The 26,722-nt window shown below is 42.6% G+C and overlaps 2 protein-coding genes, 1 long non-coding RNA gene and 1 pseudogene across 7 annotated transcripts; 3 read left to right on the plus strand and 1 right to left on the minus strand.

The window, feature by feature from the left end:
• The first annotated feature begins 6,381 nt into the window (after positions 1-6,381).
• Positions 6,382-7,652, plus strand: LOC127782944 (uncharacterized). The gene has a single exon (XM_052310236.1). It carries the CDS (start codon positions 6,434-6,436, stop codon positions 7,592-7,594), a length of 1,161 nt encoding a protein of 386 aa, XP_052166196.1. The 5' UTR covers positions 6,382-6,433; the 3' UTR covers positions 7,595-7,652.
• Positions 7,653-10,495: 2,843 nt separating this feature from the next.
• LOC127783387 (uncharacterized) lies at positions 10,496-14,651 on the minus strand. 4 transcript variants are annotated; one of them, XR_008019308.1, is made up of 7 exons: positions 14,171-14,651; positions 13,588-14,115; positions 13,342-13,417; positions 12,634-12,754; positions 11,852-11,941; positions 11,148-11,483; positions 10,496-11,053 (listed from the first exon to the last, which is right to left on the minus strand). It is a non-coding gene; the product is annotated as an uncharacterized LOC127783387 (long non-coding RNA). The 4 variants fall into 4 exon arrangements; XR_008019309.1 differs by having other exon boundaries at positions 11,852-11,926; positions 13,588-14,651; XR_008019307.1 differs by having other exon boundaries at positions 11,148-11,480; positions 13,588-14,651.
• Positions 14,652-16,137: 1,486 nt separating this feature from the next.
• Positions 16,138-21,722, plus strand: LOC127781087 (uncharacterized; annotated as a pseudogene).
• A 712-nt stretch (positions 21,723-22,434) lies between these two features.
• LOC127781208 (pentatricopeptide repeat-containing protein At1g80150, mitochondrial) lies at positions 22,435-26,119 on the plus strand. Of its 2 annotated transcripts, none has more exons than XM_052308133.1 (3): positions 22,435-24,012; positions 24,938-25,094; positions 25,466-26,119. In XM_052308133.1, exon 1 carries the CDS (start codon positions 22,646-22,648, stop codon positions 23,975-23,977), a length of 1,332 nt encoding a protein of 443 aa, XP_052164093.1. In that variant the 5' UTR covers positions 22,435-22,645; the 3' UTR covers positions 23,978-24,012; positions 24,938-25,094; positions 25,466-26,119. The 2 variants fall into 2 exon arrangements, with proteins under 2 accessions (XP_052164093.1, XP_052164092.1); XM_052308132.1 differs by having other exon boundaries at positions 22,438-24,033; positions 25,466-26,117.
• The last annotated feature ends 603 nt before the right edge of the window (positions 26,120-26,722 follow it).

The raw sequence follows: 26,722 nt of genomic DNA on the forward strand, positions 1-26,722 counted from the left end.
CCTATGGAATTTATATGACATTAAAAAAATTACCAGCAGATTACTGTGGTTGAAATGGCTTTACGACTGTACAATGAAATAGTCATTTGATTAAAAAAATGAGGACAGAAAAAAATTAAGACAAGCTGAAATGCTTCTATGAGCTACATCAGACATGCTGGAATTTATTCAGACTTGTGGATTAAAATCGCTAATCATGAAGGGGTTTGTAAAAGTATGGGCATTGCAAACTTCTAACAGACAGTCTTTGTCACCTCAGACCAAACCTGCTTAAAACAAAAGAACACACTTTTTTTATTATCTAGCTGGAGATTTCATTCCTTTAGACTTTGTAATTACTTCCTCCGTCCCCTAATATAATCGATTTTAATATTTTACTTGAACTGTTTGACCATTCATCTTATTCAAAAATTTATGCAAATATAAAAAACGAAAAATTACGTTTAAAATATTTTGGATAATAAAGTAAGTCATAAATAAAATAAATAATAATTCTAATTTTTTAAAATAAGATGAATAGTTAAAGTGTAAGTGCAAGTTAAATCACAAAAACCTCTTATATTAGGGTACGGAGGGAGTACCTTTATAGGATCGAATAACTAAAGTACTCCACTAAGATGGAGACCTTGCAAGTTGCAACTGATCTGAACTGACAGTACTGTTCTTTGGGCTCTAGCAGCAGCAAGTGGCTGCTAGCCTGCTAGTAGCACCGAGCGTAGAACTGGTGTATCACGCAGGGAAAAATGTTTCCATCCATAAAGAGACACTAGTTCATATCACTTAAATAGTCATTATTTTTTTAAAAAAATTAAAATAAATTAATATGAGATATATCGCTCTACAAATTTCGACCTGTGATAAAAACAACAAGAGAAAATCCAAAAAATATTATTATAAAAAATGACATTGACAAGTGCGAGTTGAAAAAAAAATGTCATCGGACAAGTGGCTTTGACTTAAAAATGACATCTCCGTTAGGGTTACATTATTAACCATCCTTAAGTGCTATAGGATGCGATAATATTTTTAAGACAAAGTCATTTGTACAATGATGTTTTATAGAATCACACTTATCAATGGTATTTTTTTTAGATTTTGGTGTTTTGTCAATATCTTTTTTGTATTTTTCTCAAATACTCATTCAGTCCCAAAATATAAGAACCTAAGACTGGATGAGATATTTGCTAGTACTACGAATCTGGATAGTAGTACTAGGAAATGTTCCATCCAGTTCTAGGTTCTTATATTTTAGGACGGAGAAAGTAACAAATACCTGAAATTTGTTATTTTTGTTACAACTTGTAATAGTTAAATTGTACGTGTATATCTTAGTTTTTTTATTTTTTTTAAAAAATATTTAAGTGATATGTAAGAGAACCCTTCGAAAGGATGAAAATCTATCTCCATACCATGTATGATCCAACAGAGAAGCGAAGGCTTATCTTCTCTTCTCGACCTGATTGCTGCTTTTGTCTCCATGTTTATATGCACTGCACCATGAGTTCCTGATCCATGCATGGATGCATGTGGTCTGCCTGCCAAGCTCCATGTAAACCTGCACACTGCTACAATGGTGTTTGGGCAACAGCAACTGAACTGGGCACTGAATGTCTGAATATAACTTGGGACTGGCTAGCTTTCTGCCTGAACATGTACAGAAACTGAAACATCTGAACATGCATACTTGTGCAGGGCTTCAACCACATAGCCCAGATGAAATGCATGCATGGCACCAGATGCCTGAGATGCCTTGTTTTGTGATCCATGAACTATTAACCAATCTTCTTCAGAGCTGCTCGATCATCTTTTGTAAAAACAGATGCAGGAATTAGGAACAGTATTAGTGTGGAGTCTCCTGTTGCATTAAAAGGGACCTATGCAAGCCAGGTTGCATTGGCAGCATCTAGATAAATGTATTGGATGACCAATAAAAGAAAATAGATATAAATCATTAATGATTTGAAGGAACAATTGGAGTTGTATGGAGAAGGGGAAAAATGTTTTCGTGATGATGCATCCAACGGTTGTATCTATACTTCAGACAATAATGGTGATAATAAATAATCTATCACTTTAACTAACTCTATTGGATATTTTTATACCAGCTATTACTTCAATTATTTTAAACTAGTCCTTGTACATATTGGTCCTATCTTACTTCATCTCTAAAATACAAGGTCATCATACAAAAGGCATCCACATGGACACATTGTTGTGAAAACCTCACAATCAGGACCTATTTAGTTTCCAAACAATTTTTTTTACACTATTACATTAAATATTTGGACACATGTATGGATTATTAAATGTAGAAAAAAAAACCAATTACACAGTTCGCCAGGAAATTGCGAGACAAATCTTTTAAGTCTAATTGCGCCATGATTTGATAATGTGGTGCTACATTAAACATTTGCTAATGACATATTAATTAGTCTTAATAAATTCATCTCGCAGTTTCCTGGTGGAATCTGTAATTTGTTTTGTTATTAGACCACGTTTAATACTTTAAATGTCTGTCGTTATATCCGATGTGACATGTAAGGGCAAATTCTTTTACCAACTAAACAAGCCCTTAATGTTCTAAACATCAAGTACTCTCTTGGTCTCATAAAAAACCAACATAATACTAGATATGACTCATTCTATTAGTACGAATCTGGATAGTACTGAAATATGTCACATCATTCTAGATTCGTTTTTTATTGGACGGAGGGAGTACACATTAATTTATATCTATCCACAGCAAAACACGTGTATTTAGCTATTACTGTATATGACTTGACGACGTTGAGGACATAAACATCTTAGATCAGCACGGTGTGATTCATTTGTGATTGCTTGCTTAAACCAAATTTGTCAGTAAATTAGATAAACTCTCTTCAGGTCGGTCCAGTCAAGGGCGTACACGTGGTGGAGATTATGGGAGTAAACTTCACTACGGCAGCAAATCATCATCTCACACCATACCTACGCATTAAAAGTCGTATAATCCATGTTGTTTCTCTCATTACGTACCAAAGTTAACCAAGAAGATAATCTCGCCGGGTCGGTCGTTTCACGCTCTAATTCTGAATGCAATTTATTCATGTATCCAAATACGCAGATGCAGGGATAATAAACTGAAACAAGCACGCCTAATGTCTCAACTCTATTTTTGTGAAGGAACTCGATCTTCTTTTCTCAGACTTACCAGAGCGAGTACGAATGGTATACCATTGCACGATATCATCATAAGTACCAGATTTAATACCTTCGATACCAAACATAATACTCCGGATGATAATGCTTTCGTAGTAATGTGGTGAGATCAGACATCAGAATATTTGTGGTTGGATTATGTCTTTTTAGCATGTGTAATATATGTGCGTCTCTTGTAAGTATAATTGGGAAATTGGAAGGTAATGATTATACACTTGAAACACCGGAATGTGGTAAGGAATTATGGCGCAGGATATACTTTCACACGGGATGTTTATCTCATATAGGTGTGCTAGCTTGTGACGGAACGAGTTTATAACAGCATGATTAGCACAAAGAATTTTTTTTCTTAACCTCCGTACTTGCGTACATGATTACAAGAGGCCAAAGCTGAGCTTTGTGGCAAACAGCTTTGTCCAGCTTCTTGATTGGGTTGCTTGTTTTACCTCTGCTGTCTGTACGTGGCATAGGATCCTCAGCTTTTTCTGGCCGGCAGATTGGGATTAGAACTGATGAACTAGATAATCTACTTGTATTGGTGTGAGATCAATGATGTGATAATTTGCAAATAGGAAAGAGAGTTTTGGAAGCAAGAAAGGATCTCCTCATTTTCTAGGTTATATCATGTTATTGTCTACGGTACATTTCATGAACAACGATGATGTCTAGTGCTCCAAATCGCACCACATTCATATTGGATTAGGCAAAATGGTTTCGTAGCATCTGAAGTTTATGGTTTTCATCAATTTCATTGCTTTAGTTGTTTTTTTTTTGGGGGGGGGGATTTAATTCGATCATGCCAAAAAAATTGGCAATTTCAAAGAGATGATGGGTTTAATTTGGTTTGTTGAAAAAATATATACGGCCGGTAATGTTCTTTTAAAGAAAAACTAATGCTGTAAGCTGAGAAAATTATCTGTTTTTTGAGAAATGCGCAGAATGGAAGGACATCTTATTGCATTTTACAACCTATCGAACATTAACTGATGCAAATTCAAGCTGTTTTTATTTCAGTTTTGTGATCTACTAGCTGGTGATGTGTAGGAGCAGGACCAATCGTACTGTTGTTTAGAGTAGAAGTGATGATCTGATGATAAAGAAACGCGATCCATGCCATTATGGCATTCCTGATCGAATCTACACATGCAGAACACAAGAATCTGTCAGCTTTGTCAGGCACTTCTGTACTGTGAAGACACTGATTTGGATTTTGGAGCAGGCAATGTTTTTACAGTGTTTGCTTTAAATATGATGTTGAGTACACTGTACTCCAGTACACTCCTGTCTTACTCCCTCTGACAGGGATGTTCTTGTTCTTGCAGATTTCATAAGGTACCACTAATACTTTACTTAAGTTTCTGTACGGTTCGCGGCGATTTCATCAGATTTGTAGTAATTCGAAACTGTTTCTCATCAAATTCGTACAAACTACAATCTGAAACAGGCCAAATCAAAACATTCATGCAAACCTACGTACAGTGCTGAGAGAAATTTTACAGTTATTAAAAGGTACCAAGAGATACCAAAATATTTAGTGCAAATATGATATATATCTCTTAGTACCGTGAGATATCAAATGTGCGGTGGAAATATGGTACATCGTCAAAGACTATAAAATCACTCCAGCACTGAAGTTAATAAACGGCAATGAAACGAACTGATGTTGATGAATGGGAAAACATTTTTTTAAAAAAATAAAAACTTGATTGAAAAATAGTTATTTTTTGCATGAAAGATGAAGCCTGGAGCAGATTATCCTTCAGCCATTGTTGATCCTTTTTTTTTTGTCATAGGAATCCGGCAGGTGTGAGGCCTTTTCAGAGATGTCAAACTGATGCTGAAGTGAAGCATGCACATGCTGCTCAACTGAACAAACATCAGGGGAGAAAGATAGCAAGTACCACAGCTTAAGATATGCCACTATGACAGACAGTGCTTCGTCAATGCTGACATAAAGAGGAGAGAATAAAGTGTGCGCGCTGCTGGTAGAACAACTGTAGTGTGGAGGTTGAGAGGGTAAATAGTAGTAGTTGAGGTTTTATTTTGGCTGCAAAGTTTAAATGGAAATATGGAATGATATTGTTGAATCAGCAGGACCAGAAGCAAAATTTGTGTTTACTCTATTCTATAGTCCAGAGATATGCTAACTTCAAATTTGACAGTAGTGTTGAAATGGGCGGAACGATGACTTGGTCACTTGCAAACAGCTGCGGCCCCATCCTCTCCGGTCGCCCACCACCACCGCCACCTTCCCGTGGACGGCGAGCTTGAGCTACACACCAGTGGCATCGCCAACCTCTAACCGCAACTGCCACCTCACGCAAACGGGCTCGCTGGTCGCCTCTCCTCTCGTCGCCGACGAGTTGTTGGGGAAGAGAGGGGATAAGTAGGGAGAGGTGGAGTCCACTTTACATATGGGCTTCACATTTTTTTTTGATTTTTTATTTGTCGACTAGGATGCCACATCAATCAAAACAATCACTTGTACTGTCTCAGGACCTTATTTAACCTAGTTATGAAAGATTTTTTTTTCTTAGTTATGAAAGATGTGGTTATGATTTCTATTATTACGGTTCAAAGGACGTGATTCAAACTCGCGTGGGTGATCGAAAGTGAACTTATTCCGGGGAGAAAAAAGGAAGGTGGTGGTGCTTTGGCTGGCCGGAGAGAGGATGGGAGGATGGGCCGGCCTTGCTAAGGGGAAGGATGGAGGCGGCTTGTAGAGATGGGCTGGGCTGGGGTGAGGAAAGAAAGAGGAGGAAATGTCGGGCCAGGAGGGAGGAAGGAGAATTGGGCCGGAAGGAAATGGTGGCCCAGTTGCATTTAGCAACCTTTGAAATCAGCACAAATCGCGGCGCAGATCATACGGTCGAAAAAACGTCAAAATACGTAGAAAAAAATCACGCGACAAATATATAGCAAATTCCACGGGTCGGTCCCTCGGCAGCTTTGCGGATTAAGGCAGCCCTGACTTTCCTCTTTTTTTACCAGTCGGATGATCCGTGATGCAGCCGCCACTCCAAACACCAGGGCACAGGACGTGACGACGGTAAAACCGGGAAAGGGACGACGGAGTCGCTAGACTCGGAGACGGTTCACCGGTCGGAATCGGATACGGTTTGTTTCCCATCAGATCAGATAAAAGGCAGCAACAAGCTAATCCCATGACCCCCAAACAAACCACGCACCCAGCGTCCCAGCCGAAGGGTGATTCAGTCGATCGATCGATCGATCCATGGACAAGGGAGGCGGCGCCGGCGATTGCCGGCCGCCGGAGTCGTCATCACATGAGAACGAAGAGAAGAACGCGTTGGTTATTCCTTGTTCCCTCGCTCCAATCAAAACGGGGAAGAAGTATGACCAACAGCAGGAGGATGAGGAGAACAATTGGGAGTATGATGAGGAAGAGGAGGAATTCTTGTACGACATCGACGAAGACGACGACATGATGGAAGCCTCCGAGCTCATCGGCGTCAAGCACAGCGGCGGATCCATCTACGACCCCGACTCCCACCCGTTCCACAGCCTCTACTGCCTCGACGACACCCGCGAGACTAGCCTGCTGCCGATGAGGCTGTCGGCTCGGACCGACCATTGCCAGTCATGCTGGACGGCTTGCATCGTCCACCATGGCTGCCGCATGATGCAGATCTTCTCCATCAAGATAGCAGCTCTGTCCAACGCCGCCGCCGACGCCCCGATCCAGATCTATGGCTTCATGGCTGCCCGGGATCTCTTTGACCCCCTGCGCAACTACATCTTCAACCGCGGCCGGGATGATCCTTTCGTCTTGCCTGGCCACTACTCTGATCCCAACTCGCTTATAAGATTGTCAGGTCCTAAGCGAGGCATCTCGCTGGAAAATCCTGCTGTGATCGAGTACGACCTCAAGATCAAGAAAGGAGAGGACGAAAAGGACGACTTGCAGCTCATCGACGGGGTGGCCGCCTTCAGCAACCTTACACCATTTCATGGGGTGTATAGTCGGCGGATCCATGGCATCCATGGCGCCGTAGATATCAGCTTAGCCCTTCTTCGCAATGGGAAGGAAAGCACCATACAAATTAAGATTCCGAAGCTAATTCATGGCGGCATACACTTATCCATCTCTTGCTTTGTCAGTCAAATACCTGAGGAAATTAAGCTCTTCGATGGCACCATTGTTAATCCATCAAAACTCAGAAACTTCGTGGTTGCTGTGCAGCTGCGCACTGTGCTGATTCTTGATTTCAAGATTACGCCTGTGGTAGCGGCTGCCGGCGAAAATGGATCCAATCAAATCCGTCGCTATTGTGCCTTCAAGGCTACCGCTCATGCAGGTTCTATTCAACGGATCCAACATTATTTCGCCAATATAGATGTGCATGTTGTTTGGTCAGATTTGATGTCACAGTAGCCTATTGGTGTTTTTTCCCCTTTACTTTTGTTAATCAATTTGGTAAAAGAAACATATGTTATTGAGACCCATTTAGGAAGCTTAAGATAGTAGGAAACAATTAGTTGGTAGTCAGTTGTTGAAAATATCTGCATCTTCCACTCCTTCCTCCTCCGCCATACTCCTCTTCCATCCCCGGCATCTCCCCCTCCGCTTCTTCCCTAGCTCCAACACTGTCTCTTTTAAAGTACGCCACATCAGAGATAAGTAGCACGCGTTCACTCATGCTTTTCAACGTTGCAAATTAATCGCCAATGTCAAAAACGCGAATATTAGGGAAGAACCTAATATCAAATAATTAGAAGAGGTGAGGCTTCGAACCCAGATCATCTAGCCCACCACCTTATGGAGCTAGCCGGAAGACCCCTGAACGTTTCTCATTAATCGTCAATGTCTACAAGCTAGAAAGAGGCATGAGAAGTTAATGAACTCATACAGTTTTGTTCAATAACATCATGCTAACCAAAAAAACATCAACACATCATGCTAGCATAAAACATATCATGCTAGCATGAAGGAGTTAATCTTGTGGAAGTGCGGGCCTTTCTGAGCAAAGACATTTCCTTCCCCAATCCCCATTCCATGCCACTAAATCACTATATACTTAAAAAGGAAAATCTTTAACTCACCATATCTGGAAAATGGACATGGCACACGAATTAAACCAACAATTTAAAATAAAACTATGGTTGCTGGTTCAATCAGTAATATTTATACAAGGATCACCAGTTTAATAAATACTCATCAAAAATATTTTCAATTCCCAAGAAAAAGGACCGGAGAGGATTGTGGGGGGATTAAATCCACATCAAGTCCCTTTCAATATCCTTATGGGCCAAGAGGCTTAGGGAGAGATTGGAGAGAATTTTATAAATCAAAGGCTCTGCGCCAGCCTTTTTACTAAAAAAGCATAAACAATGTTCATTACAGGAGACAGGTCGGAGAGAATTGAGGAGATTAGTTTCATACTAAATCCCATTCAATATTTTTATGGAACCAAAGAAGTCTCAAGTGATTTTAAGCTGAACATCATGCCAAACAATATAAAATTACAAGTAATTTTAAGATATCACAATGGAGGGACATCACAGTAGTCAATATTCTCATAGGCAAACTTCTGTTCCCCTAGGCATGAGAAATTTGGGATTATGCCACCCTCAAAAATAGGTTTCGCCTAAATACCACTGTGCAAAAAGGATACGATAAAATAACACTTTCAACAACATGGGTTCTCTATAGGCCATCTCTTCTTTCTCGCTCCGGTGATGGATGCCCTCATCAACTACCACTAAATGCCATGGCGCCGAGCTGAAGAGCCCGCTCACATCAAGCTGCACCACAACCATGAGGTGGCAGAGCTCCTCTCTAGCCGCGCCACGTGAGCTACACACCACTCTTTGGTGCCCCCTTCTCCTCTCGGTGGCAATGAGGTAGCCAATAGCAATGGTGACAACGACCTCAGTGCCTTCGTGAGCTGCACGATGGCACCCACCATCCCAGCAGCTTCCACGCCCTCATCGGGACACTCGAACACAAGCATCCCCCATGCCCTAGGTATGGATGAGCTACCGCGTGGCGTCCAAGACTTTTATGGTGGAGGTGGGAGGGGGACGCAAAGGAGCTTGCGGATGCAGCGGCCGTTATGGAAAGTCCTTGGGCTTGCCAACGGCCATGGACTGGTCAAGCTACAAGGACAAAAAGATAGAGATGATGCGACTTTTCTATGCGGTGTGCAACGGCCATGGTGCTAGGTAGACACCGGCCATGGGGGTTGCGCCAGAGCGACAGAACCGAGGCAACAGAGGAGGTGAAGGTTGCTACCTTCCCACACTCGAGCCCATCATCAGCTCATCACCGATGAGCAAGCCGGAGTTGGGAGATAAGCTTGAAAAGGAGAGTCAGCGGCAATTTTATTCGAAATATTCCCTCCATCCACAAGAGTTAGATCTATTTCATATTTGAGTTTTTTCAAATAAGTTATTTTTATTTGTAGTCTTTATGAATTTAAGATTTAAATGAATAGGTAAATTAAATGCTTGATCATAACTCGATGAGTTATTTTAACTAGTAATATGCCCGTGCTAAACGCTACGGTGCAACTCTATTTGTCTTTAATAATTTTTAAAATTTTCATGTAGAGCAAAAAATATTATTATATTAACTGTGCATTTGAGCTTTAATTCAATTTATATCATACATCAAATATATTGCACGTAAAATATTAGAATAGGATATACCAATATATTTGTGCCCCATGTCATAATGCATAATAATATGATATTAAAGATATATGATAATGCATATATCTGTGCCTTAAGATATATGATAAACGTGACAGATCAAAGGCACTTAGGTCGAGTATCGCATATAAGTATTTATAATGGGTATTTTAGTTGTTAATGGGCCATTATAGGATTTGGACCATACACATAAGTTTGACATCTAGCAGTCCTTTACTCCTTTATCATGACTGAATAGGCAACATAATAGCAAATTAGCGATACTAGTTTCTTATGTTAGTTATATTTGCTTTTTTATACGCTTTCATGTTCATAAATCAATATTCATGTGATTGGTCAGCTCTTTAAATTAATGGAGCCCTGAAGCAAATAAAATGTGTTCGATCTAAAGCAAAAGAATTACATGTGTTTGATCTAAAGCAAAAGAGTTACAGAAATCAATAGTGCTACACAACGTCAGAAAATTGGCCGACCTAATTTATTTATGTGAGATCTAAACCACAATTGGTGTGTGATGTGTCTCCTTATATAAAAAGACATGGAAAACAAATATAAAGGAACATTGCTATGCATCCAACCGTGCCAAACAAATACATAGTAGTTCAACAGGAGGTAGAGCACATTTGTATAGGTCCCAGAAATCAACTCAATCACAAGCAATACTGAATAGGCATCATAACAACAAAGTTTCATCGAATTTGGTTGTGCATTTCACAAGCAGTACTGAATAGGCCTGAACGACATTGTTTACTGAATTTTCTTGTGTAATTCACAAGAAATGTTATTTTATTCTAAAGCCAAAACACAGTAGTGACAATACTAAATCATGTTTCCTTCTTGGTTGCTTCATCGGAGACGTCGTCATTGCAGATCTTCATTGTTATCTCGATGGGAGAAGACCAGCGAGGATCATACCCTTCTCCCACCTTCCTTTTCTCACCGTGTCCTTTTTCTACCTTCTTGCACTTCTAGTCTTCCATGGAACTCTCAACACGCCGACAACCATCACGTATGTATTGAAACATCATCATGATGGCATTCGCGTGCCCCATGTAATAATTCCCCTTGTTTGGTGTTTGCCCTGACGAAGGCTGCACCTTCGCATCATCCTTGGAGTTCATTGACTCCTTAGGTGTGGCTTGATGTGGTGAAAAATCCACATCATCCATGGATGCCATGCCTTATTACAATACAGAAGAAATAGGAGATCAATAGGTGCAAGCTAAAGTATATAATAATTTCCAACACATAAGAGATAGCTTGGAGAACGATACCAAGATGATGAGTTGAAGTTGAGCAGTCGTATGCAGCCGGCTAAGGAGGATCAATAATTTTTTTTTGGATCACACTCCTTCACCCACATATATATAGGCTAAGGAGGATAATGTTACCATTGTTGCTATCATGATATCTATGTAAAGACATAACAATATTGCCTTGTATGTCTTGTGAGTTGACATGTATGGGCATGTAATACATGGAAATATTGCCAAAATAGCATCTGACAGAGATTTGGATATGATTTGCTAACCTTTACTCTGATCTGCTGCATGATAGCGTAATTGACAGAGATTTGGATATGATTTGCCAATAATATCTCAAGCTTGCTGCTACGAAGATAAATAATAATAATAATTTGTTTTAATCATTGATCATTACAAATGCTCAGGAAAGCTGACATGATTTGCAGTATAGTGCGCCTAAAATTAATTAACAATCAATTACAAATGCAGTCAATTGCCAAGAATGATTCGCAATTAGCATTATCTGTTGTAGGTACTGTTTACTTCAGAAAAGGGTGGTGATGATCCATTCAAGTAATTTCAGTCCAGCTCGGTACATGGTGAACATTTCTTTATTCAAATTAAAGCAAAGACACAATGCAAAACATACTGTTTAATAATGCATAGTGAACATTTGTTTATTTTCAACAATGCAAAACATAATGTTTAATACTGTTTTAGAGTAACTTTGATACCTTGAATAACTGGAGTGAAGTAGTCAACAGCAGAGCAGGAGTCCTCAAATATTAGATCCTTCAATCAGATTTTTCCTGATTCATGCAACACTGTAAACGTAGGATACAAGGAAAATTTAATAAATGATCTGTGAACGTAGGATACAAGAAAAAATAGGAACTACATGAACAATCTATTTAAATCCATGGTTGTGGAACTGCAGCAGGTTAGGTTCGTAAAAAGTGGTTAACTCAAATACCAACACTCTTCAGTTATTTGCCCTAGAGAAAGAAAAATAGGTTCATCTATTCTGTAGGATATAGTTATTTATATGAACTGAACGACATAAGAATTTAGAGTCAATTGCAAGAAAAACTAAAGGTACTGCATATACCATCTACTTCTTAGATCCCAGATCGATTAGGATGACCGGGCTTTAACAGGGAAGAATATATGTGAAATCAAAATGCTGGTCTGTCAATGTACTTGTTCACAATGTGATGTGCATGTCACACCGTGAAATCAAAATCATTAATGCATGACTACACTGTGGTGTGCATGTGAAATTGAGCAAAATTTTGCAGTATTACGTTTGGAACAGGGTTAAGCTTTTCCAAGAAAAAGATTGGTCAATCCCTCAAAGAAAATATGGTTGGCACAGTAATCAGGGCAATTTTTTTTCTTGATTTGTAAACCGGATGCAGACAATTTTAAACATCAGATTCTACAACAGTGCGAAGATTGACCCACGAAGTATACATTTGCACTATTTGTAAGGGGTAATCATTATGGAAGAAATTACCTATACCAAACAGAAATTTAGTAGAATCAGCCAAAAATTTCGTTGATTGTGCAGCAAACAATAGCAGTTGACATGGTGTCCTGTCAGCCTGAATTTTTCTTCGGCAATCTGAATTTTCATCCTATAGATTAAATCATTTGAAATGAAAGGTTAAGTCAGTTTGCTAGATATAAGCAATCACATAGAAAAATTGACACAATAGAATTATCTGAGATAGGCCATTTCTTCCCCACAATTTTACAATGAAAGATTGACGATAAATGTTAACAAGATGTGAAGTATCTCATCCAATGACAACAATGAAACCCCAAAAAAAAAATCCTACCACACGAATGAGATTAACACGTGAAATTTAGTTGAAATGCAAAACAGGCTTTGGATTAGAGTTTTGCATCACAGATATCCATGCACAGTGAACAATGTTTAATAATGAACAATGGGGATTTAGTCAACAAAGGGGATTCCTAAAGCCATTATGCATCTCTATGAACAGTGGCGGAGGATAGAAAAAAAATTTAGGTGTGGCCAATAAACTACCACACGCGAGAGTTAACACAGAACAAGAATTAAGAAAAAAAATTCAATGCACAATATTGTACAATGTAACATTATATCAGCAAGTCATAGTACAAGCACTTAATCACAAGTTCACAATTCATCATCCATTTGCAAATAAGTGTAAATATAAAAGTAGGTACTCAAAAATACCTCAAGATTCACTGATTCAAGCTTTCAGCCGTACATCACATATATGAACTAATGAGGATAGATACATATGTAGAATCTGAAAAACAAATAGCAAAGATTGATTAGTTTGATAAGATAAAAAGCAATGAGTGAAACAAAATGTACAAGCATCCTAAAAATAAAATATTTAATTGCAATTTCAGTAATAAATTTGTACACTTTGAAATTGCAATGTTCTGACATTGTCAAATAAAAAAAAAGTACAACCTCTTTGTGATGCCAGTGCCTTCCCTTTTCTCTTTCTGTCCATTTTCTGCTGATGGGAGATTGGGCGTGATGGCCTGATGGCTGCTACTGCTTCTGCTTGCCTTGCTTGCTGCTTGGTGCTGCTGCGCCATCCGCCCTGCCCCTGCCCTGCTTGGCGCCTGTGCTGCACGCCTGCGCGGCTGCGCCCCGCCACGCCGCGGCGCCGTCCGGCGTGGATGCCGCAGCTCTGTGAGGCTGCGCCCGGGAGCCCGGCAGACGGCAGCCATGCCTCTCCTCGCCTCCGCCTGCCCTCCCACGCGTTGCGCGTCGCCTCCTCATGTACAGGAACGGGATCGAGAAGTACTCTTACCTTGTTCACAGGCAGGATCGACGGCTTGCAGGGTTGAGGAGCCCTGGATCAGTGGCGGCACGAGGGACTCGAAGCCGGTTCTCCTTCGAGGTCGGGACGGCGATGAAGCGACGCAGCGACGGCGCCGACGGGGCTGCGGGCTGCGGCGGCGTGGAGCGTCGATGGAGGGCAGGCCCGACCTCGCCTCCTCCAGCCGTCACGCGGAGTCTGCCATCGATGGAGGGCAGGCCCGACCTCGCCTCCTCCAGCCGTCGCGCGGAATCACGCCCCCATGGCGGAAACAAACGGTGATGCGGCTGCGGCGGCGTGGATCAGAGCTGGAGTGGCGGCGTGGAGCGGCGACGTTGGAGTCCGGGTGCTTGGTGGAAGGGCGAGACGGTGCGGCGCGGCACGGTGCAACGGTCGACGGGGACTGGCGGTGGTATTGACGGCGGTTAGGGTTGGGAATCGCGGGGGTGAGGAAGGCCTCGGCAGCGACCAGGCGAGGAAGGCGTCGGCGGCGACGTGAATCGGTGGCGGTGAGACGACGGATGCGATGACGGCGGAGCGGCGGCAGTCGAGGGCGGCGGCTACAGCGGTGGCGCGGGGATCGGTGGCGGTGACGACGGATGCGAAGACGGCGGAGCAGCGACAGTCGAGGGCGGTGGCGCCGCGTGAGTCGGGGTTGGGGAGGGGCGGCGGCGCGTGAGAGCGATAGAGAGGGGGGCGAAGAGGAGCGCGCAATCGAGGGAGGTGGGAGGTGGGAGCGATCTCAATCGTTGAGATTTCACCGAGACAATCTGGACCGTTGAGTGATGAATGAAAGAATGAGTGAAAATATTTGTTAAACTATAGGGTAGATACTCATTGGTTCCATGCGTGTATATACTCTTTGATATTTGTTACACACAAGATAAATTAAATTCTCTTTGATATTGATGGTAAAAGTAATAGATGCAGGGCATGTTAGGATTGATGCCCTACCAAATTTTTGGTAGTGCCAAATTTTGAGCAAAACGTTTTGGTACTACTAAAATTTTAGTATGGTAAAGTGACAAGTTCATGGGCAAAGCCAAATTTGTAGCATAGGTAGTGTTTTAATAGAGGTGTTTGATTTGCTACCCTACCAAAATTAAATTTTTGTAGAGCAAATTTTGGTAGGGTAGCAATCCAAACTGCCCGTAACTTTTATGTAAGGTAGCCTTTAATTAAGAATGATATTTTATTAATCCTCCTGTACAGTTGCATTCGGGTGAAATCCAATTTTGAGGACCACGACGCGAAATCCCAATTTTCCCCACCAGCCGCCGCCACCTCGGCCAATGCGCCGCCGCGCCGGTGCTGCTCTGCACGGCCACCGCGCGCGTGAAGCGTTGCCTCGCCTCGATCGGTCTCGCCCGCTCCGCTTTCACGCCGCCACCCGCACCTTCGCTCGATGAGGGTTAGAGCCTCTCCACCTCCCTTCCCCCAATCTCAATCCGCTCTCGCGTCTCACTGCGCATCATGGCCGGATTGGCGGTGGCTGGCCGCTCGCTTGACGAGGCGTTCGAGGTGACCAGCGCGGTGGACGACATCGGCGCCTGGGGGTGGCTAACGTGCAGGGATGTCGGTGGAGTTTGAAGCGGCTGGGCACCCGATCGAGCATGAGGCGAGCATGGCTGGACCGCGCCGTGGACTCGGAGGGCAAGGCTCACGCGCGCGACGTCGTCCGGGAGATCATCTCCCGCGGCACGGATGATTGGATAGTGCGGCGGTGAACATGGAGTGGGGCGATGGCCCCGACGCCATCTCCGCCGCCACCGACGAGCTCGACCAAAGCGCGCTTGGGTGGCGGAGCGCGACCTGCCCCCCAACCCCCACCCACCTCACCTACATCGACGGGGCGGCGTCGCGTTCGTGGCCGCTCCACGCCAGGCAGCACATGGTGGTCGCCGCCGGCTACGACGTCCCCACGGGCGCGCTCGACCATGCGTCGTGGCGCACCATCCCGAGGCGTTCCTCTCGCCAGCCGCCACTCGGCGGCATGCGCCGCTATCACTTCAAGTTCAAGCTGCTGTCGTTCGGGGTCAGAGCGGCGGATGTTCCACCTGTCGATGAAGATGGCGGCGCCTGGGGATGAACAAGCATCGACGGCGACGGCGGCGGCGGTGGTGGCGGCGGCGGCGGCGGCCGACGCGGTGGGGGACAGAGAGGGTGTGGGTGTGTGGATCGGCTGAGCGAGCCCAACATGCTCGTTTAGCCCGGCCCAGTTATCAAGAAGAGGGGCACCAGATGCGCCCAATCCCAAGACAACCATTTTTCCCAAGGAAAAAAAAAGGAAAGGAAAAAAAAAAAACAATCGTCTTCAAGCTTCGGGTTCCCGCTCAGCGCGGCAGCGGAACCAAGCCGAGGGAGCTCGACTCATCGACGATCACGGTGTCCAGTACTTTGGAAGAATCAGCCTATCCTGCCCGCACCCGCCATCTAGTTTCTGGAGGATACTATTCCGCCGGTGAGCCTCGAAAGAACATCGACAATTCTTGTTTCTTGGATGTTTTGCTCTGTTCTTGGGGTTGGTCTTCTCCTTTCTGCTGCATCAGTTCGGGCCGTTCTGCACCTTTAGTTCTATAGTTCTTGGGGTTGATCTCCCATTTCTTCTTCTTGTTTTGCTCTGGATCGCCTGGGGGCGTTGTGCCGCAAGTTCTTGGGGACATTGTGTCGCAAGATCGTGTTGTTGATAGAGAATAATCCAACTGTTAGCTCAAGAAATCTCTGAACTAGCTGATTCTGATGAAAAAATTAGGACTTGTTTTGATTTTGTTTTTCTTTGTATCAGTTATTGATTTTGTTGGGGTCGGACTCCTCTCTGCAGCATTTTCTCTTCTGCATTGTCCTTTCTATTCTGTATGGTCCTCGTCGCGGGAGATATTGTTCTGCCGGTGATCTTGAGGAATCACTGGAATCAGAAAACTCGGTTTGTTTCTTTTTTTAACAGTAAACGGCAAGAGAATTGCCGGCTATATTAGAAGGATAGAAAAGAGTTTTACATCACATAGGATAGTAGCAGCAAATACAAACAACTAGGAAAAAAACCAACAGAGTGGCGAACAAAGCTAAAGGGAAGAAAATTAAGGCGGCTTAAAGGTGAACTCTCTATCGTTAATATCCTCTAGGATGGCAGCTACCGTTTGGTCGATTTGGTGGGTATTCGGGGGATGGCCTTTAAAAATTTTCTCATTTCGCATTAGCCAAATGTGTCACCAAGTCGTAACTAGGGCTCCCATACTTCTTCTTGCTTGTGCCTTGTTTGAGGAGGAGCAGATGTTCGAGGTCCATTCTTGTATGTTATCCTGCATAGAATGGCCGGGGATTCCTTTTATTTTGAAACTCGGTTTGTTTCGATTATTTGGTTTTGTTTCCAGTTTTTCTTGTCGGTCTCCTGGAAATTGTTCTGCTGCAGCCGGTGCATTGCTGCTGCGGCTGATTGATGCTTAATTCTTTTGCGCATTCCAAAACAAAAAAAAAAATCTGCTGCGGCTGGAGAGAACACCACAATGGGCTTGTTTCTTGTAAAAAAAAATCAATTTCTTTTTATTGTTTGGGGCTGGTTTCTGCTGCAGCTGGAGGGAGCACAGTTAATTTTGATTCTTACCATAGCACGATTTGTTTTGATTCTTAGGATGTAGTTTAGTTCTTAATTATTATTTTGATTTTACTACGCCTTCCCTGTGGCTGCAGAGGATAATTTGCTGACCTTGTTGCTGCTGGAGGAAGTGAGGAAGTATCTTAGTGTTGATAATGGGCAGGCGCAAAAAGAAAACACCAGCTCTCACACTGAGGGTATGATCGTCGATCACTTTTTTTTCTATCTCCTGTAATTTACGGTCTGCTAACGAATTGATCTACCCATTTTCAACCTGTGAATGCAACTGAACTGATCTTTCTATTTTACCTTCATCCTCCTTTGGCAGAACACAGTAACTCTATATCTTGATGGAACAGAACATGAATTTGTTGAGAACTTCATACATTGCCAGGGGCACTACAGATTCTGGCTCCTGTGGAATTCTGCTTTCAGGGTAACATATAGCAGAATGATGCTATATACAACACCAGTCCACGGGACATTCTATTATGTCCTAGGTATGAAGCAGAATACGTTGTACTAGTGATTGATGCTAGAACTGGCTGGCTTGTTGGGTTCTTCAACAACAGAGGCATTTATGAGATGCGGTCTGATGATAATCTTGGGAGTTATATGAATTCGTCACAATGTCATAAGCTTCCGTTCAATGGAAATCATAAGGAAATATCCCCACATGGGACAGAAAATACATGGCTGAATCTGCAACTGTTCAAAAAATGTTTTCGTCATCTTTCCTCTTATCAGCCTAGCAACAGAAGAGTCCCAATTGGGTTCAAGATTTCATTGGGCATGATGGTCGTAATGTTTTTGGAATCAAAATTCAAAATGGTGCATAAAAAGGATATGCCATGCCATGGAGCATGGTACGGGGTCACGGTTAGGTGATGGTTTTGAATGGGTCAAGAGGCTAATCGTCAATTGGAGTTCAATCAGCCAACAGGTTATGAGGTCTCTTAGCAATCAAAGATACAATCCCCACGATTGTGGCATAAGAGAATTGCTTACTTTTGATGATCTTCTGAAAAGCACATTTTATCTTCATGTCGATGCTTATTTGGAGGGAATTTTCAAACATACTGCATTACCACCCCCACCACGAGACCTGAGCTGGTGTCCTGTATGTAGATCTTGGCGGTGATGCGGAGGAGGATATTCCACTGCCTCGAGAGCCACAGCCCACGCCACGCAGTGCAGTGCACAGGAGAGGTCAGCAACAGTTGACAAAAAAGAAGGGTCTATCTGGAGGCAAACTTGGAGGTCCTCCAGTTGCTCCAGAAATTTTCTTAAGATGGAGTTTGAGTGATGTAAGTATCGATTCCTTTGCATATTATTAGGCAGATAGTATTTGGCTTATCAATTCAACTGTCAACTTATTTCATTTACATATGACAGGACCAGGAGAAATACTATGATGAGCTGGTTACATACCTCGAGGAGGAGCTTGGGTTGAAAATGCATAAAGCAAGACGTTTTGATCTTGATTGTACCAATCATCTTGTGAAGCATCATCCTATGCTGCCTGACCGAAATTTATCAGCACAAGCTCAGATAGACAGTGATACAATAAATGAAGCACCACAAGCTCTTCCCACAAACATTAGTTCTCAGATTGTCAGCTGTTCAGTAGATGAAGCACCGCAGGCTCTCCCCACTAGCAGTTCTCCGATAAGCAACAACACAGAAGGTCTATCACTCCAGGCTCTCCCAACAAGCAGTGAATCAGCGGCAGGAGTGACGATAGATGATCTACACTCTTTTTGCTCTCAGGAGTTTATCACTGACCCAGTGAACAGGTTATCAGATAGAATTGACAGCGAATATGTCTTGCTTGTGAATCCTGCAATGCCACATCTGCTAGGAAACTCCTCAGATGCTACTGATCTTGATTGTACCAATCAACTTGTGGAGAATCATCCTAAGCTGCCTGACCAAAATTTATCAGCACAAGCTCAGATAGACGGTGATACAATTAATGAAGCACCACAAGCTCTTCCCACAAGTGTTGGTTCTCAGATTGGCGGCTGTTCAGTAGATGAAACACTGCAGGCTCTCCCACTAGCAGTTCTCTGATAAGCAGCAACACAGAAAATCTATCACCCCAGGCTCTCCCAACAAGCAGTGAATCAGCGGCAGGAGTGACGATAGATGACCTACGCTCTCTTTGCTCTCAGGAGTTTATCACTGACCCAGTTGTGGTCCATGCTTTCAACAGGTTATCAGATAGAATTGACAGCGAAGATGTGTTGCTTGTGAATCCTGCAATGTCACATCTACTAGGAAACTCAGATGCTACTGTTGTGTCAACCCAGCTACAGAGTCTAGGACTCCCCTCTCGAAAACTAGTCCTTTTTTCCAGTGAACAGTCAGGATCCCCATCTGTTGGGTGAAGGTACACACTGGAGCCTCCTACTGTTTGACCGCAACCTTGGAGGCAGACCATGCTTAGCCCACCATGACAGCAGTCCTGGTGATGCTAATTTGAGAGCTGCACACCGTCTTGCGGCATCACTGCTTCCTTACCTACCTCCTGAGACGAAATGCACTAAAGCTCCGACACCTAAGCAAAACAATGGAACCGAATGTGCCCTTTACATGATTAAATGTGCTGAGGTGATCTGTGGTTGGTGGTGAAACCACGCTGCTGGAGGATAAGAGTCGCATTGGCTTGGAGTTGTGGCCCGAGGTGTTACCATGGACAGCGTGGACGACTTGAGGGCACAGCTAATCCATGATATTGGACAGCTCCTCAACGGCTCATCATCATCATAGAGTCATACTCTTACTTGTGTATGCTTGTGCTATTGTTGTGATTACACTTTGCCGCCTTCCAACCGGAAGGTTCTCATATTCACCCTTTGCCGCCTTTGAACCGCCGACCAAGTGTTCCTTTCTCACAATTCAATGATTCGAAAGGTGATCACTCATGAAAAAATTGGTTCAAGTCTGGTCAGGCCACTGCAACTTAATGGGAAAATGCCGCAAAACTGCAAGTTTTCAGGTAGGTGCTTGTAACTCAATCTCAGAGTTGTCATGAGGCCACTGTAACCTTTTGTAATCAGGTCAACGTCGTTGTTTTCTATATCGAAAGTTCTTGTTTCCAGTATTCTGGTCCAATACTTACCACCTAAGCAAGAATTCAGCATTGCACCAATTGTCTTCGCGGCAAGCGGTATTCCATTAAGCTTCTCTGATATCTTCATACCAATTGAGAGCAACCTTCCATGCTCATCGATGCCTGTAACATCTGCAAATGCATGCTGGTTGAATAGTAATAAGTAGTCATCTTTTTATAAGCCCTCCAAAATGATTCTTATGTGCTGCCCAACAACTTTTCCAATCATATCAGCAACTGAACCCAACCGGGTAGTTATCAGCATCTTGCTCCCATGGCCTGCACATCTTAGCGGAGCAATGGCTTTACTCCAACTTTCCTGATCAGCTTCATTCCAAACATCATCCAGCACCAACAGAAATCTCTTTATACATCAATGTCCATCAGTCTCTTGTGAGCTTTATCAAGGGTGTTGACGTCATAATTCACACCTGTCACTGACTTTACCATCTTTTTTGGCAATGCTTATCGTCTCAAGTCTACTAGAGGCATGGACCCATATCTTGAATTCTTGATGAAACTTCCCTTCCAGTTCTTTCTTATTGAATACATGTTGTGCAAGTGCATCCTTCAGGATCCACCTGAGGATATCCTCCAACTCCTTCACTGGCCAAAAAAAAAGCTCTTGCAGGCTCTGCATTACAGGATCAGCTTTCACCACTCTCCCAAAAAAAACTGAACACTTTCCTCATGGCACTGGAAACCTTCTCTCAATTAGTCACCTCATCAGGGATTACATCGGTACTCGATCTCATCAAACACGCTGTCTTGTCAGCAGCTTCGACAGCATAACGAAGCTGTCAAAGCCAAGATTGCAGGCCAGGGATGAGCTCAACCTTGCCATCCTCAGCAGCAGACAACCAGGCTCTTAATCTGTGAACTGGACTCATCCAGTTTCTCGAGCTTACTTTTCATGTCTTTGGACCAGGATATCTGGTCCTTGCCATAATCGGATGTGGCGTCGATGATCAGGTGCGAAGATGGTTTCCTAGAAAGCAATAATGGTGACTGGCCTTTGATTAATGCCAATGGCTCTTCTAAACATATAGACTAAACTTGCAGAGCGAAGAACAACCTACTCATTTTTCAAATCTCAGCATTGCCTTTGATTAATGTCATGATGTCACATGCTGAGATTCACAGCAACAAACATGAGTGGTTAATACTTAATACATCACAATCTTTTTCACAAATCATGATGTCAATCGAGGTGGTATCATAGTACTGTATGCCAAATTGTGTGCAAAGAACAAGAAATACAGGAGAGATGACTTAGGGTGTGTTTAATTCTTTGGGTGTAAAGTTTTAAAAGTATACAGACACACGTTCGAAGTATTAAACGTAGACTAATAACAAAATAAATTACAGATTCCGTCTGTACCTAATTAATCCGTCATTAGCAAATATTTACTGTAGCATCACATTGTCAAATTATGACGTAATTAGGCTCAAAAGATTTGTTTCGCAATTTACATTCAAACTGTGCAATTGTTTTTTTCCCACATTTAATTCCCCATGCATGTGTCCAAACATTTAATGTAACGTTTTTGGCCAAAATTTTTTAGGATCTAGGCCTTACATAAAAAAAACCCTTAAATGATGGCTATAGTGGAGTAACCGCAATCTGCTAGAAAATACCAATTTGCATCGATGCCCTAACAACTAATTTGACCACCAGCGATACATAAATTGCAAGTTGGGCAAAGCGCCCAAAATAACTAAGCACAGCGATCAACTTGGGCCTTGATGGGCCGTAGACGAAGAAGGCCCGCTAGTTCATGACACTTCGCGGTGGGTTGCGCCTCCACGCACGCACGCAGCCGTGGAACTCTCTCCTCCCTCTCCTCCTCACCTACGCATCCCGCGCCCATGGCCGCCGCCGCCGCCGCCGCCTCCACGCCGCCGTGCTGAGCCCACCCCCGAGAGACCTAGTTCACGCCGAGGACGCTGCCACTCCGGCGCGGGCGGCGGCCTCGGGATCGGGGCGGATCAGATGCTCTCCCTCGGCGCCATCCGCAAGCTCTGCGCCGCGTTCGACGCCATCGCGCTCACCGTCATCGCGGCGGGGCTCTCCCGGACCTCGCACCACCCGTTCTCCGCGCATGCGCACTCCTCCCAGCCGGACTTCCCCACCATCGCCTCCTGCCGCGCCGCCGTCGCCAGCTCCAAGTGGCGGCGCCGCCACCCCTCCACCACCAAGGAGTCCGCCGGCGTCGAGCCTGCCGAGCCCCCCGTTCTGGTCAGGATCAAGAACGAGAGGGACCCGGTGCGGCTGTACGAGCTGTTCAGGGCCAACGCGCACAACCGCCTCTTGATTGAGAACCGGTTCGCGTTCGAGGACGCGGTGGCGCGCCTGGCAGGTGCTCGACGGAATGACCTAGTGGAGGAGATACTCGAGCAGCACAAGGCGTTGCCTCAGGGGAGGCGGGAAGGGTTCGTGGTCAGGATCATAGGTCTGTACGGCAAGGCAAGGATGGCGGACCACGCGCTGCGCACTTTTCACGAGATGGGATTGTATGGATGCCCGCGCACGGCCAAGTCACTCAATGCCACGATGAAGGTGCTACTGCGAGCGCGGCTGTTTGATGAGGTCCTTCAGTTGTTCGAGAGTTCAGAGACATATGGGGTTGAGTTGGATGACATTTCGTACAATACAGTGGTGAAAATGATGTGTGACTTGGGGGAACTTCGAGCGGCATTTCGGGTTATGCAGGAAATGGAGAAGGCGGGGGTGAGACCGGATGTCATCACATACACAACACTCATGGATGCATTCTATAAGTGTGGCCAGCGTGAGGTCGGGGATGGTCTGTGGAATCTCATGAGGTTGAGAGGTTGCATGCCAACACTTGCCAGTTACAATGTGAGAATCCAGTTCTTGGTTAACAGGAGAAGGGGCTGGCAAGCGAATGATTTGGTGAGGAAAATGTATGCATCAGGCTTAAGGCCAGATGAGATCACGTATAATCTAGTTATTAAGGGTTTCTTCATGATGGGCGAGCATGAGATGGCTAAGACAGTATTTGGTGCGATGCATGGGAGGGGATGCAAGCCAAATGCTAAGGTTTACCAGACAATGGTGCATTACCTCTGTGAGAGAAGGGAGTTTGATTTGGCATTCAGGCTGTGCAAAGACAGCATGGAGAAAAACTGGTTTCCAAGTGTTGATACTATTAACCAACTGCTAAAAGGCCTCATATCAATTTCAAAGGACAGGAATGCAAGAGAGATAATGAAATTGGTAATAGGAAGAAAACCTTCCTATTCAAATGATGAAGTGAAAACCTTCCAGGACATATTGTCTCTTGGGAACACCAGAAGATAATTTGAGTATTTGACTGCTGGATGGAATTTTTTGCTGTATGTCCACCACATGTAATTGTAAGGCTGTTGTTGGCATTCATTCATTCATTTTATTTTTGCAGCCAAATTGCAATGCTTAGATAGCAATGTTCAGCTGTTTAACAGTAGTTCATCTAACTAAGATAAGAACATTAATATCTAATAGAAAAAAAATCAAGAATCAGGTAGGCTCTTAAGGAGAATTTGTTTTACTTCAAAACCTTCTAACACGGAAAAGTTCTAGAAATTCTTGTGATTAATATTGCTAGAATAAAGAAATATCATGTGTAGAATTTCAAGCTATACGGTCATCTTCAAAAAAGCTTAGGCAAGAATTCATATAATACTTTATTTATTTCACGGGAAACATATTCTTTAGTTGTTACTTTCTGTAGAAGTGCTTCTCACTCCAGATTGATGATTATTTTGATATTGATGAGTAGGCATAAAAAACTGGAGTAGTGAAATCCTATGAGTTATTTTTGACAAGCGATAGGAGTTACATTAATTGTATGAACTCAGATTATGCCTTTTTAAGGGAAAGTTCTGTGCCCCTGACACCTGTTGATAATTTCCATGGCTTTTAAGTTCTATAACTGCTGCTTTTGTTTTATTTTGATTGCTTTACAAAGCTTCCCACGAGTAATCTCAGGACATAGTTCTGTATTAAGTTGGATTATGTAATGTAAATGAATTGTTGAAGCTATTCAATTGAGATAAAAGTACTGACTTACACAATTTGAACATAAATGATCTTAAAACATAAGCCAAGTGTACCTTTCGAAAATCCAAATGATTCATCATCTACAAACAAACTTTGAGATACATGGTTGCTGGAAGGTTAGATATGGCAATTTCGATAACTATGTCCCTTTCACAGATTCTTTGAGTTCAATGTGATCGATACTAGTGGTCCCTTTCATAATGGTGCTCTTGTTTGCAGTTAACACTTGGTTGGCACTCATTTTATGCCTGACTGAATGGGAGAACAGTGAGGAAATAATGTTGGGAATACAGGACAGCGGAAACTATGGGGAATGAAATTTTGGACTTGTGGTCATTCAAGCAGCATTGTTCTCAGAATCAATTGATGACACAAGGTAAGACAGAATCGTATTACTGATAACCAGGTCAAATTGAGATATTCAGTAATCCAGTTACTGAAGTCTTGGCAAATATTATCATCTTTTCATCTATTGCCCATCTCTTCTGTTATTCTTCAAACCAAGCAATCGAATAATTATCAATCAAAATAATGTTGGAAAGCTTCTCCAGCTATTGCTCATTCACGTGGATATCTTTGTTGTTTATTTTTTAGAACTTCGTGGACAAATCGAATAATTGAATCAATGGTTCCCTTTGCTTATTCTTAATCTTCAATTCACCATCGCTCATATTGTCATTGTGCAGCATTGCAACTTTTTCTCTAGGATTACAAACTTAATCACTTATCATTTCCCCTTGTCTACAGGCAGGCATTTTGTTGACAGTTCCATTTGTTCTGTTGGCTTGGAGCACTGAAGGGAAAAAAAAAACGTATAGATCAATCTCCGGGAAGTAAATTTTTCTCGGATTGGTGGCAGATAAACATTTTGTACCTCAACGTTTTGTAGCATGTACAAGCATAGCCTAGCATATGGATCAATCACTACAAAGCAAATTTGTTCTCAGATTTTCAGATGGACCAGGGTTGTGTTTGGTTGGTGCCTGAGGAAGACTGGTGCCTGAAGATCCCCTGAAATCTCGATGCATTTTTCCTAACCAGGAATGCCTGACATTGTTTGTTTGGTTTTGAGGCCTGAGATTGAACATGCCCGAGAGAGAAAAAAACGTAATATTGAAATAACATTGACTGAAGAAAGCTTTGTCCAAGCCTAGGAATCTACCATTGACTAGTAGTATAGCCATTAGTTAACCCAGTGATACTTGTGTATTACTAGTATGTTCATTTGACTACACCTTTTTCAAGTTCATTTCACTACACAAGTAAATGTACATTATAACTTTCAGTCTTTTGTTCTTTGTTTACATTCATTAATTATACTAATAAATGTAGCTCAGTGCTCCAGTTTTTCCTTGTATTAACTTTGGCCTTTGTTGAATGTTGGATCATTTACATTTTGTTGTATTCTTGGCAATGCTACTCAACGTTCATATTTACTCCCTTATAGGATATAAATATACGATATTTTAGACAATATGAATTTTTAAAATTTGAATATCTATGAATTTTTAAATATTTAGTTTAAGAACGTGAAAGTGGTATGCGTAAATTTATCTCAAAATTTACTCAATATCATAAACTTATTTTAAAATATGGTCAAAGATGCATCTGTAGACTAAACAAATGTCAAATGTCATATTAGAGGGATTTTTTTTTTTTGCTATGGATGGGATTTTATCTTCTAAGAATTGTTGTAAAAGAATTTAGCTCAAGTATATTTCTAAGAAAAAAAAATGGCATACATATTCTCAACATGTTTTGAATCATTTACTCCCTCTCATAAAATATAATCGCTTCTAGAGTTTTTTAATTGGAGAATTTAAAGAAATTAAAAAGAGAGGTAATTATGATTGGTTAACATAAGGATGTGGACGGAGAAACCAAATGAGGATGGTTTAATTTGTTGACACGCAGGAGTAGCATTATTCTTAAAAAAATAAAACTTGAATGACACAAACTACTATATTTCTAAACAAATGGAGTAGATAATTAACTCAACTCATG

The sequence above is a fragment of the Oryza glaberrima genome, chromosome 8 (assembly GCF_000147395.1).
Source record: "Oryza glaberrima chromosome 8, OglaRS2, whole genome shotgun sequence".
Classification (NCBI taxonomy): domain Eukaryota; kingdom Viridiplantae; phylum Streptophyta; class Magnoliopsida; order Poales; family Poaceae; genus Oryza; species Oryza glaberrima.